This window comes from Chaetodon trifascialis, chromosome 18, assembly GCF_039877785.1.
Source record: "Chaetodon trifascialis isolate fChaTrf1 chromosome 18, fChaTrf1.hap1, whole genome shotgun sequence".
Classification (NCBI taxonomy): domain Eukaryota; kingdom Metazoa; phylum Chordata; class Actinopteri; order Chaetodontiformes; family Chaetodontidae; genus Chaetodon; species Chaetodon trifascialis.
This window is the reverse complement of record NC_092073.1, coordinates 16,017,440-16,032,807: the sequence shown is the minus strand read 5'-3', so window position 1 is coordinate 16,032,807 and position 15,368 is coordinate 16,017,440. Positions and strand designations below refer to the sequence as shown.

Here is a 15,368-nt window from a genome sequence, read left to right as displayed (position 1 = left end):
GCAGCTCCACTGGAGAGTCTCTCCTCCTCCTCCTCCTCCTCCTCCTCCTCCTCCTCCTCCTCCTCCTCCTCCTCCTCTCTCACAGACACACCTGTTCTTGATTCTTGACCCCAGAGCTGATATCAGATCAGAGGTTGTCACTCAGCTGAAGGTGGGAAGCCCCGATGAGTGAACCCAACGGGACCAGTTGTTACAGATCCTTTCTTGCAGTCCTGGCTGCCTGTGGGATCCAGCGTCTGCGCGCCGGGTATTTAACTTTCACAATAAAAGCAAACAATCATCATATCCGCGCTGCGGTGCAAACACCAGTTCACTTAACACTTAGACTGGAGCCGAGCTTCCTCGCTACTTGTACACCAGCTTCATTTCTGACTGAACGCAGGATGTTTATATTTGGTCAGAGTCATAAATTGTTCCGCGTAAATGTCACTAAACTGCTGCAGAGCAGACGAGCGCAGTCCTGCAGCACCGGGCCATGATTTTCTTTTACTTCGTGGCTTCTAAATGAACGCAGGGCCTTTTCTCTTTGATCTCCGGCTGCAGTAAAGATCACATTCAGAAACACTTGGGCTAAAAAACACCTTGCCGGACCTTACTGACTCGTGTTATAACTCTCTCCCTCTCTCCGGCTCCCTCTCATGAAACAACCCTTTAAAAATGTTGCCTATCCTTCACTCTGAGCGCTGAATGGAAAATGTTTTTACGCGACTCAGTTAGTTCTTGTCCGTTTTGACGACTGGAACTAAAAGCTTTAGACGGCCCAATAGAGAGGAGCCCAATAGAGAGGAGCCCAACAAATCGGTGACAAAAGGCTTTCCGTGTCATCAACGTCGTTCAGACGACCTAGAAGAATCCCTCTGATATCAACTCCCACTTCAAAGACTCCCACTTTCAATTGAGATCCAACTATCTTGTTTTTTTTCTTCCTTCCTTTGTTATTTTTTTTTCTTTTTACGCACAAGAGCTGGTGCCAAAATCACCATCATCTTCTTCTGTTTGGTTGGTTTAGTGTTTTTTTTTTTTCTTTTCCTTTCTTTTCTTTCATCTGGGCCTCTTCCACAGGGCAAACTGTCATGCACTTAACCAAACTCTATATCAGAGAGTTGTAGCTCTGCTGTTTCCACCCACTTCTGCCTCAGTCAAGGCCGGGGTGAAAATTTACCCCTCCGCCAAAAAGTTCTCCCACACAGCACAACAGAGCTCTTCTTGTTTATTCAGTAAACTGAAAGTTTTCACTCCTCTTCAAACCGATTTGACACTTTTCATTTTATTTTACACTACTAAAAAAAATGACTGAAAAGAAAGTGTTCATAGCTGAAATAATTAATTTCCACGTCTGTCACGAACATGTGCAGTCATCATTACAGGCAGCGGAGCTCTTCTGGTTTTACACATTTCATGTATAAAGCCTAAAATATGATTATGGTTAAATGTGTCCATTGAGCAGTTCGGCCCTCTCGCCATGCAAGTCTATTATGGTGGGAGACAACTGCGTTTCAGCGGCTCCTCCTTTGATTGTCGTAAAGTAGGCCTGGAGCAAAAGAATATATTTTTCTTCTTTATACTGCCCTCGTCTGCAATATAAAGGACATAGATTACCGTTTCCTACCCCATGGGAAGCAAATATTACATTCTTTAGAGCAGGCTTTTGAGTCCACGGACTTGGCCCCATATCATTTGAGTTTGACTTGGCCATTGCTATAGAAATCTTAATTCACCATGAGGATTCACCGTCGTGAAAAAATGGCTCTTTGTACGAAACGCTCTTTGAAGTCTGGATCAGAATATTGTAGACCTTCATCAGACTCTGCCCACGTCTGCCTCAGCCCGCAGCTCAGCTCAGAAAGTAAGACTTTAACACAAGTGGGGCGCAATTGAAGTCGCCCCCTTTAACCGAGAAACACTTTAGAAAATAGAATATTTAAATGTAACGCAAACGGCTTTTCTTTACATTTATTTCTTTGGATTTTTTGCAGTTTTGTCTGAGTCTGAAAAGCAGAAGTTGGTGTGCGTAAACAGCAACAGTTTTCTTTTGTTTTCATGCAAATATTATTTTTAAAGGCATAAACAAATTCAGAAATTTTGCACTTTTTTTCCCAGAGAAGTGAGTAATTTTAAGAAAACTGACATAACCGCATGTAAGTTCCAGATAGACCCAGAGTAGCTCAGCAGATTTCACTTTAGTCATACAAGATTTATTCAAAATACTCACAAATTACAAGGCAATTCGGTACGCATTTTGAGAGCCGCTCGATTTGAGATATTCAAAAAAGAAAAAATATATATATTGACGACAATGATACAAAACCACAAAATGCCCACTTTGATAAAACATTTAGAGTTTCACGGTCGTATATCAAATACTGCAGGGCTATGAAACAGTTCGATTGTTTACCCTCTGCACAAATGGGGAAAAAAATGCTGTAAACATAAAATGTTTGTACAAATAACGGCAGTAATCGGTAAGAGACTGCTTTCAGACAGATCCTTACAAAATTATCAACATCAACACATCGAAACTTACAAAATTTACAAATGTACAGTTTTGCCCTAATTGAAACATGCACTTTGGTTCGATAATACAAAAAATCCTTCAAGGTCAGATTGAAAAATAAATAAAAACATATCGAAGTCGAAACTCGAATTTACAAAATAACTTTACACCGACATGCCTAGCCTACAGTAACGTACCACACAGTCTAAGGGATTTACACGACTCTGTCCACAAGTGGAGCAGTGGGCCGTCAGGGCGTGTAGGCACCGAGCCAACCGTTTTCAATCGCTGAGGTTTGAATATATATTCTTTTATTGTGCCTGGAAATTAGCACGTCTTTAAGGTTTGCACACTTTCCTTCCAATGCGGTTAAAATGCGTCTCTTGGCTCTGGGTGTCTGGTAGCTCATCCAAAAAGGGGGGACCAGTGGGCCTTCACGGGCGTGCAGGCACCAAAGCCAAACCATTTTTAATAGCCAAGCTTTTGAAACTGTCACTTCTGGCACCGCGCTGCAGCTCGGCTGGGTTAAAACGCGTCCCTTGGTTCCGGGTTTCTGTACGGTGGCTCGTCTGTGGGGTCGGGCGTGGAGCGCCCGCTGGGCGGTGTTTGGGCGCCGCTGGCACCTGAGCTGTGGCACACGTACCATTCGCTTAAATTCGCGGCCTGGGAGGCTCCCACCGGTTCCGACAGCACCGAGGAGCCCCCTGGCTCCCGGCCCAAGTCTGAGGAGGGGGAGACCAGGGACGGGGTGGATGACTCGTAGCCCGAGCTGGGCGGGGGGGACTTGCAGTGCACCTTCATGTGTTTCCTCAGGGAGCTGGGGTGTGTGTAGGACTTATCGCAGCCTCTCACTTTGCAGTTGTAGGGCTTATCGCTGGTGTGGACGTGGGAGTGCTTTTTCCGGTCACTGCTGTTGGCGAAGCGTCTGTCGCAGCCGTCAAACTCACATTTGAAGGGCTTCTCACCTGTTAACAGGGATGATGACACAACGGAGCAGAAATCAATACATTAAACCATGTTATTTGGTTATTTTATGAGACCATGCCCCCCAGTTTCTAGCAGCTTGATGTTTGAATACATTAGCAATGTGGGTGACCCCAGCTAACGGCCACACATGGGCTAAGATTAAACTACGGTAAGCAACAAGTATCAAAGTACCTGAGATTGAAAGAAAGAAAGAATTTTAAAGCTGGCACTTTGGTTATTTTCTGTTATTCTTTCATATGTGATTTTATTATTATTGCATCTATTTTCTGTATTTCCAATAAGCACACTTCCCCCACCTGCACTCTAAAAAGTTTCCCTGTTTGGACAGACCTGCCATGAGTCTCAGTCTGGTGTAAACAGGAGGGCTGAACCCCCACCGTCCTGGGTCTATACCTGGCGTCTGCATGCATCAAGGCATACGTCAAAACAGACAAGCTAAGAGCACAGACCTAGCAGGCCTAAAACCAACCGAAAAGCATGATAAATGAAACCATCGCCACTGCCAGGCTTCACCCACTGCGTGAAATAACGGCAGCCTGTCTGCTATTTGAAAATCCTGCAAATGGTTGCGGACTGCAACTAATTTTGCGTCTTAATAACAAGTATTCCTACCTGATTATGACAAGGCAAAAAAAAAAAAAAAAAGACAATCTGAATAAATTACACGGAAATCATCCACTGCTGATTTTTCTCCTCCGATTAAAGCTTTTGAGAATATGTAATTGCCTCTGTCTAATTACACTTGCGGGTTGAATATCAATTTGACCTTCAGCTGTTGGGTTGAGAGAGCCAATCAAGGATATTAGTGTAGTACAAGAAACCGTCGAGGAACAGACCCCAGGGGCAGCCCCAGTCATAACCACACTTTCGGATAGGTTTTAAACATGATACCAAAGACCAGGCCCCTTGGGAGTCAACACACAGAAATAATTTAACAGATTTGTACTTAGGTAATGTGAGCAAATTATATGAATAATACATAGAGCGCAGAAATGGAGCGGAGGGGGGAAGTGCCATGCAGCCACGAAAAAAAAGAGGGAATGTAATCATTGTATTCATTTACAAGTCTGACTCGACATTTTGAGGCCCTTTTTTTTCCTCTCCTCACTGGCTCCACTGGGCCACAGAGGCAAGCAGCCATACTACACTGGTGTGTGCTTTTAAAGTTAAAAACCAGAGCTGCATATGTGCACACGTCAGTGCTCACTGACGCTCTGCCAACCTGTTGGTGAATTATTTTAGCCGCCTGCACTTGTCGACTTGTTGCTTTGGCTCCAGGCTATCAAGAGCTGATCATTCCAAAAGCGTTATTTCACCAGGCATCCATGACATATCACTAAAACATAAGGGTAACATAAGCCTTCAAATACTCTAAATCAAAGCACTCTTTGCAGCTTTGAATTTAATAATGCAAACAAAAAAAATCCAACCATCACCATCATCATCATCATCATAACAATAAGAATAATTCTAATTATTATTAGGGGCTGAAATAAAGCCACGTGCTTTAAATAGCAAATACACAGAGCAACAAGTGGCGGGGGTGGGGTGGGGGTAAATAAAAGCATCATCACCACATCATCATATCAGTTACACTGAACGTGAAGATGCACCTCTCCAACTTTGCTGCCAGTCATGTGTGGCGTGCACTGAGCTACACGGACAGGACCTGACGTGGGTCTCAGTCTTTGTGCTGTGGTGTAAACAAGAGGCTGAACAGTCAAACGCCTGAGTGAGCTGTGCCATAATCCCCAAGCTCAACCTTTGTGGAGAACCTTGCACTGGTGCAGCTAACAAACAGGTGGCCCAGGAGCTGCATGCGTGCTGATCCATCGGCAGCGCGCATTGATTACTTGGCATGGCTCATCAGGGCTTATTTTGAATGCGTGGAAGCAGAGAAAATACAATGAAAGCTAATTTAAAAAACAAGATGAAATTTATGCAAACACGACTAACTTGTGTCTGGCTACTGTGCAAAGTCTACATTTGAATTTCAGAATGCGACTCGATTTTATTTTACATGTCACAGAGCATTAACATTTATTTATTTCTTTTTTTTTTCTGAATATACAGCTACTGACCTGTGTGCGTCCTTTTGTGAATCTTAAGATTCTCGGATCTTGCGAACACTTTCCCACAGCCAGGGAACGGGCATGGAAACGGTTTCTCCCCGGTGTGCACTCGAATGTGATTTACAAGTTTGTACTTGGCTTTAAATGGTTTGCCTTCCCTCGGACACTCTTCCCAAAAACATATATGGTTCGCCTGCTCGGGTCCTCCGACGTGCTCCACCGTCACATGCGTTACGAGTTCGTGCATGGTGCTGTAAGTTTTCGAGCAAAGTTTCTTCGGCGAGTGCTCCGGCTCCAGCCACTTGCATATCAGCTCTTGCTTTATCGGCTGCCTCATGTAGCGGAAAAAGGCTCCGGCTCCGTGGTGGTGGTGGTGGTGGTGGTGAGCGCCCAGATTCATGTTCAGATTCAGACCACCGTAGCCATGCAACGGCGAGGCGGAGAACGGATCAGCCCTGGAGCTTGCCACTTGACTCAAGTGATCAGACCTAACGTACATTTCTCCAGGTAGTCCTAACCTTATTTGTCCATTCAACGCTTGGCCACCCGGTGATCCGCTAGAAGGCTGGTCGTGATGGAGTCCGGAGAAGAGGGTATGGTTCCCAGCGTCAGGGTGATGACCATAGTGTCCGGGATAGCTACCTGTTGTTGAGACAAACATTCCGTGGTGAGAGGCTGAACCAGCAGTCTGGTCAGTCAGTACTGGCATGGCTTGAGCTGTCAGATCTCTCCGGATGAGGAAATCCCTACCTGCGGATAAAGCCTGGGCCGTGTGAGACATAGAATAGGGGACCGATGTCGCCTGAACCGGGCCAAAAGCTCCCGTTTGACTGGAGACCACTTCACTGTGGCCTGCCATATGATGATTGTGGTGGTGGTGATGGTGGTGGGGATAATGATGGGCTGGGCTGATTTTGAGGGCCGCGGAGTGCCCCATGTGTTCTGGCCCGAATGGACTCGGCCCCAGGCGGGGTTCCGCAGTAATCTCCCCAGGGTGCGAGTGAGCCATTGAGTGTGGATGGCTGCTGAACCCCGGGAAGCCTGTCACGCTCTGAGGGGTATGGTGGTGATGATGGTGATGGTGGTGAGCCCCTGCCAAGTCAACTAATCTCAGCGCCGTGTTCCGTTTGGAAAACGTAGGGTCCATCACGGGGCTTCCCAATGCATCCACGCTCATTACTTCCTAATTTTAGAATAACTTGACAGCAGGCAAAATAATAATGATGATGACAAATATATTTTAATCGCAATGAAAAATAAAGAAAAAAAAAAAGACTTTATAAAGTTAAGTCTATCTGCAGACTACATGGAATCCCATTCGGTTGAGAGGCAGCAGCAGGACGCTTTGATACTGAATAGAGATTCATGGTAGGCGCTGCAGCCCGTGGAGCTAAACAATCACCCTGCGCTCTAATTGGTCAGAGCTCGGTGATTGACGTCACCAGTGACAGTTTCCAACGTGAAGAAAAATGTCTTAGTGACAGCGAGCAGCCAGCGCGCATGCGCAGTGCCTCGGGCAACGCTTGAGAAAAATAGTTGTTATGCAAAGGTTATTGTACAATAAAACTCCTAAAAAGTTGATCCAGATATACAGTCGGCTTTCTTTTGTCGCAGGAAACAAAGGCGGCGCAGCTATGAAATAGCAATTTCCCCACTTTGATTGTGCAATTACACAACAGAGTGCCTCGAAAGAGTATGCATATTGTCGCTATAAAAGTTGTAAGGATCATAAATAATGCAGTGATATCTTCATTTTGCCCCGCAACGTATGAAAGACAGTGTTACGCACAAATTACGCACAACTTTACGCATGTAACAGATCGGCGCCAGCGGAGAAAAACTTGTCAAGTTAACCAAAGGAAAACTCCACGTGGGAGTTTAAAATAGTCCGGAGCACATACCATCAATGTGCGCTTTGATAAATACCCATATTTACACATCCAGTCGCTCGCCCTTCAGCGCGCACTGCAGCGTTGACTTCGTGCTCTGCTTGTTGGGATCCGTGTGTGTAGAGAGTGTAAAAAGCGCGAGCTGCGGCCATTGTCCCGAGGAAAAAAAAGTAATGGACGGGACCTGTTGTTATGATCCGGGGTAATTTTGTTTTAGACCCAGGACGGCAGCAGATGAGGGTCACAGGAGGTGGTGCCGTTGCAGACTTAAGTTCAGAATAAAACGTGTGTGTACTGTAAGTATGGATTACTACAATATTATCAAAGTATAATACTCTGTCTCAGTGGTTCTTTTCTGCTTCATGTTTGAATGCATAAAAGGAAGATATTAATTATGGATCATAACTAGAGACCGTGTAAATGATCTGCCACTGATTATTATTTCCGCAGACTTTGTCTTTTTAAACCATCGGCCGACGAACTACGTATCACATTCAGTGTGTAGTCATTCAAATGTCGAGTAATGTGTGGATGTTACTGTACACGGATTATAGTCTGCAGGACGGTGGGCATTTTTCATCTCTGTAACAAACATGGATGGTCAAAATTTTAACTAACTTACTTGAGATCACAAGTTTGAAATGTAGATTTTTTTTGTCTTACCCTTGTAATACTGTATAATTATCAGTTATTACTGTCACACGAATGACTATATTATTCTACATGTTTTGATTTATATCTTGTGTGTTGCAACCAATAATTGTGTCACCGGACGCTTTTTTGAGGGCGGATGTTTGGACTGCGCTTAATCTTTGTAGCTGCAGACAAAAATAAATTATTGTGACCTTAAAGACGGTCACATGGTGCTGATCACTTTGATGTCGACTGTGAAATGTGGTAATCATTTCACTTCTGTGGTGATCTTCAGTAATTTGTGAGGGTTGTAAAGATACAACCTAAATTGTTACAGGCGCTCGTTAGTTACACTTTTCATTTTATTTTATTTTTTTTCTACTTTCGCTGATAGGAAAATCAACTGGACATAATATGAACTTGTGTTTCAGGATGACTGATTTTTTATTTTATTTTATTTTTTTTCCAGATATAAACCAAAGCTGAAGGGAACTTACTCGCATAGCGGATATTTTCATGTGAGAAACATGATTTAAAAAAATATATACATATATTCCTCTCGGTTATATCTCTGAATTGACTTGTCAAAATCTTCTGCTGACAGCGTCATATCCATCACGTTAGGAATTGAGTCAATATTTTGAGACATGACGGATCCAAAAGATGTTTATTAAATGGCCTTTGCGCATGGGGATCATGAGGCTCACAGCTGTAGCCTTCAAAGGCATCACAGCCCCAGCGTAATGCAAAACTTTGAAGTGCTATTTCTGGTCCAAGTTGTGCATGCAGTCACTCCTGGAGACAAGTAAGCAGGGGAGTTGTATAAGACCCCAAACAACCAAAAATAAAAAAAGCTAAATATTGCAGAGAGGTCTCATAAAACGTTGCTTTGGCTTATTGGCTTTCGATGTCAATCCAAAAAAGCTCCTGGTAGCCATTTTACATTCTGGAGTATAACTCTAGGATCATGGCAGTAATTAAGACGCATCTTTTATTACGCATAAAAGTTAAATAATAGATTCATTGTGAGGCACATAGGTGGCACAGAAACTTTAAATACACTTGCAAAGCTATGCATAATTCCAACGACTCTTTTCTTGGTACACAACTTCCAATTTAGCCTCACTTGTTGCACGTCTCAGCACACGACCTGCAGTCTTGTTCATTGATGCGCCATTCTTACCGTTTTCCACCTGTTGACAGATCCCTCCACATTTTGCATAGCAGAGTAGCGGGCTACCTAAAGCGTCGGTTCAAGTTGTAGGTCTTACTTGTTAAGTTGAGAACAACAAAAGTTCCCCTCTTTGCCTGGTCTCTCAAGACTGACTTGGAGAATGCCTTGTAGAAACTAGCCTAGTAGCCAAGAAGATATTTTAATGGTTCGCATGGCACGTCTGTGCATGTGGCTTTGAACTCTAGCAGCCGGAGGTTCCTGCAGAGAGCGCCGCAAATCCCACTTGATAACTTCGACAACCCACAAGGTTTTGCACACAGGCTATGCATCACTGGCCTGCAAAAAAAAAAAAAAAAAAGAGTAGGTTGCACAAGCACAGCCAAACTGTGATGGATACATTAAGCATACTGGTGAATCCAAGTTAAATACTGGCCTATATATTCAGAGTAACCTTTGTGAACGTGGGGTGATGCTGGTGAGCACGATGCTGTGGAAATCTAAAGCACAGATGTTGCACTGGTGTGAGCTCCAGTGGACGCAGGAACATTGTTTTCAAAGGAGGCAGAAAACACGCAAGGCGCGCGCACAAGAGTCGGTACAACAAAACGTTGCGTGGACTTCCTCCGAAACGTGGAAGGGATAAGTTGATAATAACAGGCCTTTAAAGACAGCGATGACAGTGGGCAGACTTCATATCAAACCTCAGGGTTTCCCATGGGCTTCCCTGAGGAAACACGTGAAACTCGTCTCTTGCATACCTGGACCTGACACGCGTCATGAGGGTCCACCTTCGAATGCCACGAGGCTTGTTTACCATCCTGCCAGTCTAGCTGCAATAAATTAAATCAGTGTCATAATTTATTCTTCTGGCGCTGATCATCTATCTATCAAGCTCGGGTCCAGACAGACAGACAGACAGACAGACAGACAGACAGATAGATAGATAGATAGATAGATAGATAGATAGATAGATAGATAGATAGATAGATAGATAGATAGATAGATAGATAGATAGATAGATAGATAGATAGATAGATAGAGTCTGGGTGCTTAATTGCGCAAAAACGTCACCAATTACACCACCAAATGGTGTGCTTGGTAATCTAATGCCCCCTTGTTAACAAAGACAATCTGACACGTTTGCTTTACAAACTCTTAATTCAGTATGTGGCTGCAGAACGTGCTTCGACTGCCTACAAGGCCAGTTGTCGTCTTGGTGCCTCTCAACTTTTGTTTTGCTGTTATTCAGCCTTTTAACCAAATTCACAGTCAGCAATCTCACAATATCTGGGATTGATGATGCAAAGAGGCCAATAGAAGTGTGGGCCCTGCACCGTGGATTGTTATTTGGTGAGTGGATGTTATTGGGGGGAAAGGGGCTCCGCCAATGAGCGCGCGGCTCCGCGGCCACATGACTACCCCCCTCCTCTCCCATTCATCAGGGCTGGACTGTGTTGTCTTTTCAATTCATTTATCTGCAGGAATGATTGCGACTATCAGTCTAGAGCTCACCGCCTGACTGAGGAGGTGAAAGTTGCGCCACAGGAAGATAAACCGCAAAAGACAATATTGCATGTATACATGATTTTGCGTGTGCATCGGATGAGCGGTATAGGGGAATTCCTCGCGTCGTAAAAAGTAAACAGAAAATCGGTGGATTTGAGAGTTTGCTCAGTCGAGTGAGGTCCAAGAGATAGAGAGAGGGGGAGGAAGAATATCTGTGCGTGATTTTGTGATTTCTGCTCTCAGTCGTCTCGGCGAGTCTAGACTGAAGATGCTCTTGGACGCAGGACCGCAGTATCCCACCATAGGAGTCACTACTTTCGGCTCCTCGCGGCATCACTCAACAGGCGAAGTCACAGAGAGAGAAGTGGCGTTGGGGATAAATCCGTTCGCGGATGGGATGGGCGCCTTCAAAATAAACCACAGCTCCCACGATATTGGCTCCGGACAGACGGCGTTTTCCTCCCAGGCGCCCGGCTACGCAGCAGCCGCCCTGGGACACCACCACCACCCGACCCACGTTGGCTCTTACTCCACGGCGGCTTTCAACTCCACCAGGGACTTTCTCTTCAGAAATCGGGGATTCGGGGACGCCACCGGCGCGCAACACAGTTTGTTCGCCTCCGGAAGTTTCGCAGGCCCACATGGACACTCAGATGCAGCGGGGCACCTGCTCTTCCCGGGGCTCCACGAGCAAGCGGCGAGCCATGCGTCTTCCAACGTGGTCAACAGCCAGATGCGGCTGGGCTTCTCGGGGGACATGTACGGACGGGCCGACCAGTACGGCCACGTTACAAGCCCGCGGTCCGACCACTATGCTTCGACCCAGCTGCACGGCTACGGCCCCATGAACATGAATATGGCCGCGCACCACGGAGCAGGGGCCTTCTTTCGATACATGAGGCAACCGATCAAGCAAGAGCTCATCTGCAAGTGGATCGAGCCGGAGCAGCTGACGAATCCCAAAAAGTCGTGCAACAAAACTTTTAGCACGATGCACGAGCTGGTGACCCATCTGACGGTGGAGCATGTGGGGGGACCGGAGCAGACCAACCACATCTGCTTCTGGGAGGAGTGCTCCCGAGAAGGAAAGCCATTCAAAGCCAAATACAAACTTGTAAATCATATCAGAGTACACACCGGAGAAAAGCCCTTTCCGTGTCCGTTCCCCGGCTGTGGCAAAGTATTTGCTCGATCGGAAAATCTAAAAATTCACAAAAGGACTCACACGGGTAAGATCCGCACAGAGAGCGCTTTTTACTGCCAAATCCACGCTGACAATATCCCATCCAAAACATGCATGCGATCCGGCTTATTATTCATTAGGCAGCTGGGGTCTCTTCACTGGCATGTGATTCATGTCAACACAAAATATTTCGCATGCTTTTTTAAAAAAACAAATAAAAAAGTCTTGTTATTTTAAATTAAAAGTTAGATCTGTGATACGCATTTAAATGTAATTAAGCGAATTAATCCACGAGCCTAAATGGGCTAAATCCAATTAATTATGTCTTTAAGTAGATTATAGTTGTCTGTGTCAGATTTTAAAGTGGGGAGAAAAGGATGCCTTTTTATTCTCGGCCAGGATTAAGTCTGAAATAAACAAATCATGTGATGATGTGGGGTTTTCAAATCCAGTGTTAAACATTGTGTTTCCTTTTTTTTTTCTTTTTTCGTTTAGGTGAGAAGCCTTTTAAGTGTGAGTTTGATGGCTGCGACAGGCGGTTTGCAAACAGCAGTGACCGCAAGAAACACATGCACGTCCACACGTCGGACAAGCCCTATCTCTGCAAAATGTGCGACAAGTCATACACACATCCCAGCTCCCTCCGAAAACACATGAAGGTAAAACCCGATGGCTTTTCTTTCTCTCACTCTTCTCTTGTCTTTGACGCAATCCTAAAATGTTTTAACTGCTATTTGCTTGAAGCTGTTTTTCACCGGAAACGAGAATAAGAATATTTATATTGTGTCATATTATTACGAGGAAAGGTTGCGGATTTATTCCAGAAATACAGAAACATGAGTTAATTTGCTTTGACACTTTCTTTCTTTCGTTTCTTTCAACCGGCAAATCAGATTAAGATCTTAATGAGAATAATCATGTTTTGGGTCTGCTTTGTTTAAGATTTTCCTGCAGACGTTCGTAACAGTCAGATCAGGAGTTTTGATTTGTTTTGGGTGAATTTCTCCTGTCGTGCATCCGCACCAAAACAAGCCCAGGAACGAGCAGCATGTGCGGAGGAAAAAAATGGTTTTTATAAACGTTTTTGTCTTCTCGTTGCTCTTGTTGAAGGTCCACGAATCCACCAATCCGGGACCGCAGCCATCTCCAGCGGCCAGTTCAGGGTACGAGTCCTCCACACCTCCCACCATAGTATCCCCGTCCACAGAGAACCAGAGCAGCAGCTCCATATCACCAGCAGCCTCAGCAGTACACCACACAGCCAGCCACAGCACGCTGTCGTCAAATTTCAATGAATGGTACGTGTAAATATTTTTGGAAAAAAAAGAAAGTGAAAAAAAAAAAGACTGCAGAATTAAAAAAAAAAAAAATAAACTGCTTGGAAGCAAAGACTTTATAAAGTCAGCCAGCGAAACGTGGACTGAGAGAATCACGGGAGGCCCGAGCGATCAATTAAAGGCTGTCTTAATGTCAGTGAGAGAGAATGCATGGACAAAAAGGAGGCGAGGACAGCCACCGAGTTCACCTCCCCACCCCCTCACCCCCCTTCAATATTTCTTTATTTTTACTGAGAGACTTTCTCAAAAGAGATCTCCAAAAGCATGCTTATCTGCGGGCCTGAATTTTTGTACATACAAGGATTTCACCAAGCTGGGGAAAAAATGTAATATTTTATTTTGTAAATAGTTCTATCACAGTTTAAGGGAATTTGTGAAAATGTGGTCCCTACATATATGGAAAAATGAGATGGTTTTAAGAATATTGCGATGAATAGACTTCATTGAACAGAATGTTATAGTTGTGAACCAAATGTGAATTATTCAGTATTACTACAGTCTACACGTCGACCTAACCGACTCTTAGTATTAATGTGCTTTTGTAGCCTATTCAGTGCAACATTTTCGTCCAAGGTCCAGTTTGAGTAGCACAGTATCATTGTTGTTATTTAATGTCATGTCGATAAATCGTGTAGTGGAAGCCTGAAATTCCGTGTCAATCTGTTTATGTACGTGATAAATATAAAATCTCTGTCAATTGCTTTGTCTGAAAGGAAGTATTATTACATGTAAGTAGCTCAATTTTCCATATTTATCCGCATGTAAAGGACCGGTACCATGTTAGAAATGATCGGTATTTATGGAGAAATGCGCTCGTATGTAAAATTTAGTTTACAAAAAAAATGTTTGGATACATTTCGTACTATATTAAAGGATTAAAAAATATAATGCAATGCGTTGGGGGTTACTGGCTTCATTGGTGTTTGAGGCTGATCTCAACATGGGTGCTGTGTGAAACTAGAGGAGAGCATCAACAGAACAATGTGCTGCACACGATTCGCCTTTTTCAGCGTAATAATGCATTTTAGCGCGAGCTCGACCAAAGCATGCACGCGAGTTTTGTTGCACAAATAATTCGAACTCATCATTGTGCGCGTGTGCACGCTTCTGCAAGGTGTGTGTGTGTGTGTGTGTGTGTGTGTGTGTGTGTGTGTGTGTGTGTGTGTGTGTGTGTGTCAGAGGCTCATTCAAAGCTAAAGGTTATGTTTTAAACGCACCGTCACAACTTCCCTGACAGTCAACAATGAGGAAATTCACTCCCCCTGCTGCATCTTCTGTTTATCCAAAATTAACATCCAACACTTTGCCCTGCAGTAATGTGCAAATTAAATCGATTAATCACGGCGGTTGTTCCTCAGTGTAAACCGGAGTACTTTGCGTTACTTAATTGTTCGGGAATCTAATTTTCAAATCTAATTTATTTTCTTTCCTGCGTTTGTCGGATTTCATAGATTTTAGGGAGAGCCGAGGAGTCAGTGTGGCCCCTCATTGTTCCTGGCTGCAGCTTGCTTGACCGCCCCATTAGGCAGAGATCACATCAGCAGCCGCCAGTGATCACGGTTAACACTGCCAGTGTGCATGGAGCCACGATCTGTCAGTCTGCAGCTTTGTCAAAACTGCTGCACACACCGAAAAGAGCCAAATAGCAATTTTAATCTTAAAAAGAATCTACACAGCGGCACAGGAGGTGTGTGTGTGTGTGTGTGTGTGTGTGTGTGTGCATGTGTGTGTGTGTGTGCGCGCGCGCATGCCTCTCGTTTATATCAGCCAAAAAAAAAAAAAAAAAAAACATCCACGCACTCCCACCATCTTTAGATGATTTGTCGAAATGTATTGAAATGTATTCATATTTTCTTTTCACGGACTATTAAATTTGGAGATAAATGAAGGATGGTAGGTAATAAAATGACTTTTTCGACTCTATTTAACACTATCTATCTAGGTTCCAGTGCTGATGCTTCGCTGCTATAGACAAGACGCACTCCACGCCGTGTGTATTCGTTTGAGAAAAGTCACTTTGCAGCTTTTATAGAAAAATGTTCACATGTAACTGGAAATATTAAAGTGGGTGTGTTAAAAACGATCTCGTGGTT

The 15,368-nt window shown here is 44.3% G+C and overlaps 2 protein-coding genes across 3 annotated transcripts; one reads left to right on the top strand and one right to left on the bottom strand.

Annotated features, from left to right (window-relative positions):
* Positions 1–959: 959 nt before the first annotated feature.
* Positions 960–7,717, bottom strand: zic4 (zic family member 4). Of its 2 annotated transcripts, XM_070986074.1 has the most exons (3): positions 6,304–7,717; positions 5,563–6,195; positions 960–3,459 (listed from the first exon to the last, which is right to left on the bottom strand). In XM_070986074.1, the coding sequence occupies exons 1-3, from the start codon at positions 6,728–6,730 to the stop codon at positions 3,020–3,022; spliced, it is 1,500 nt and encodes a 499-aa protein (XP_070842175.1). In that variant the 5' UTR covers positions 6,731–7,717; the 3' UTR covers positions 960–3,019. The 2 variants fall into 2 exon arrangements, with proteins under 2 accessions (XP_070842175.1, XP_070842174.1); XM_070986073.1 differs by having other exon boundaries at positions 5,563–6,863.
* Positions 7,718–9,782: 2,065 nt separating this feature from the next.
* Positions 9,783–14,163, top strand: zic1 (zic family member 1 (odd-paired homolog, Drosophila)). The gene is made up of 3 exons (XM_070986075.1): positions 9,783–11,984; positions 12,434–12,597; positions 13,049–14,163. Exons 1-3 carry the CDS (start codon positions 11,024–11,026, stop codon positions 13,244–13,246), a joined length of 1,323 nt encoding a protein of 440 aa, XP_070842176.1. The 5' UTR covers positions 9,783–11,023; the 3' UTR covers positions 13,247–14,163.
* Positions 14,164–15,368: the final 1,205 nt, after the last annotated feature.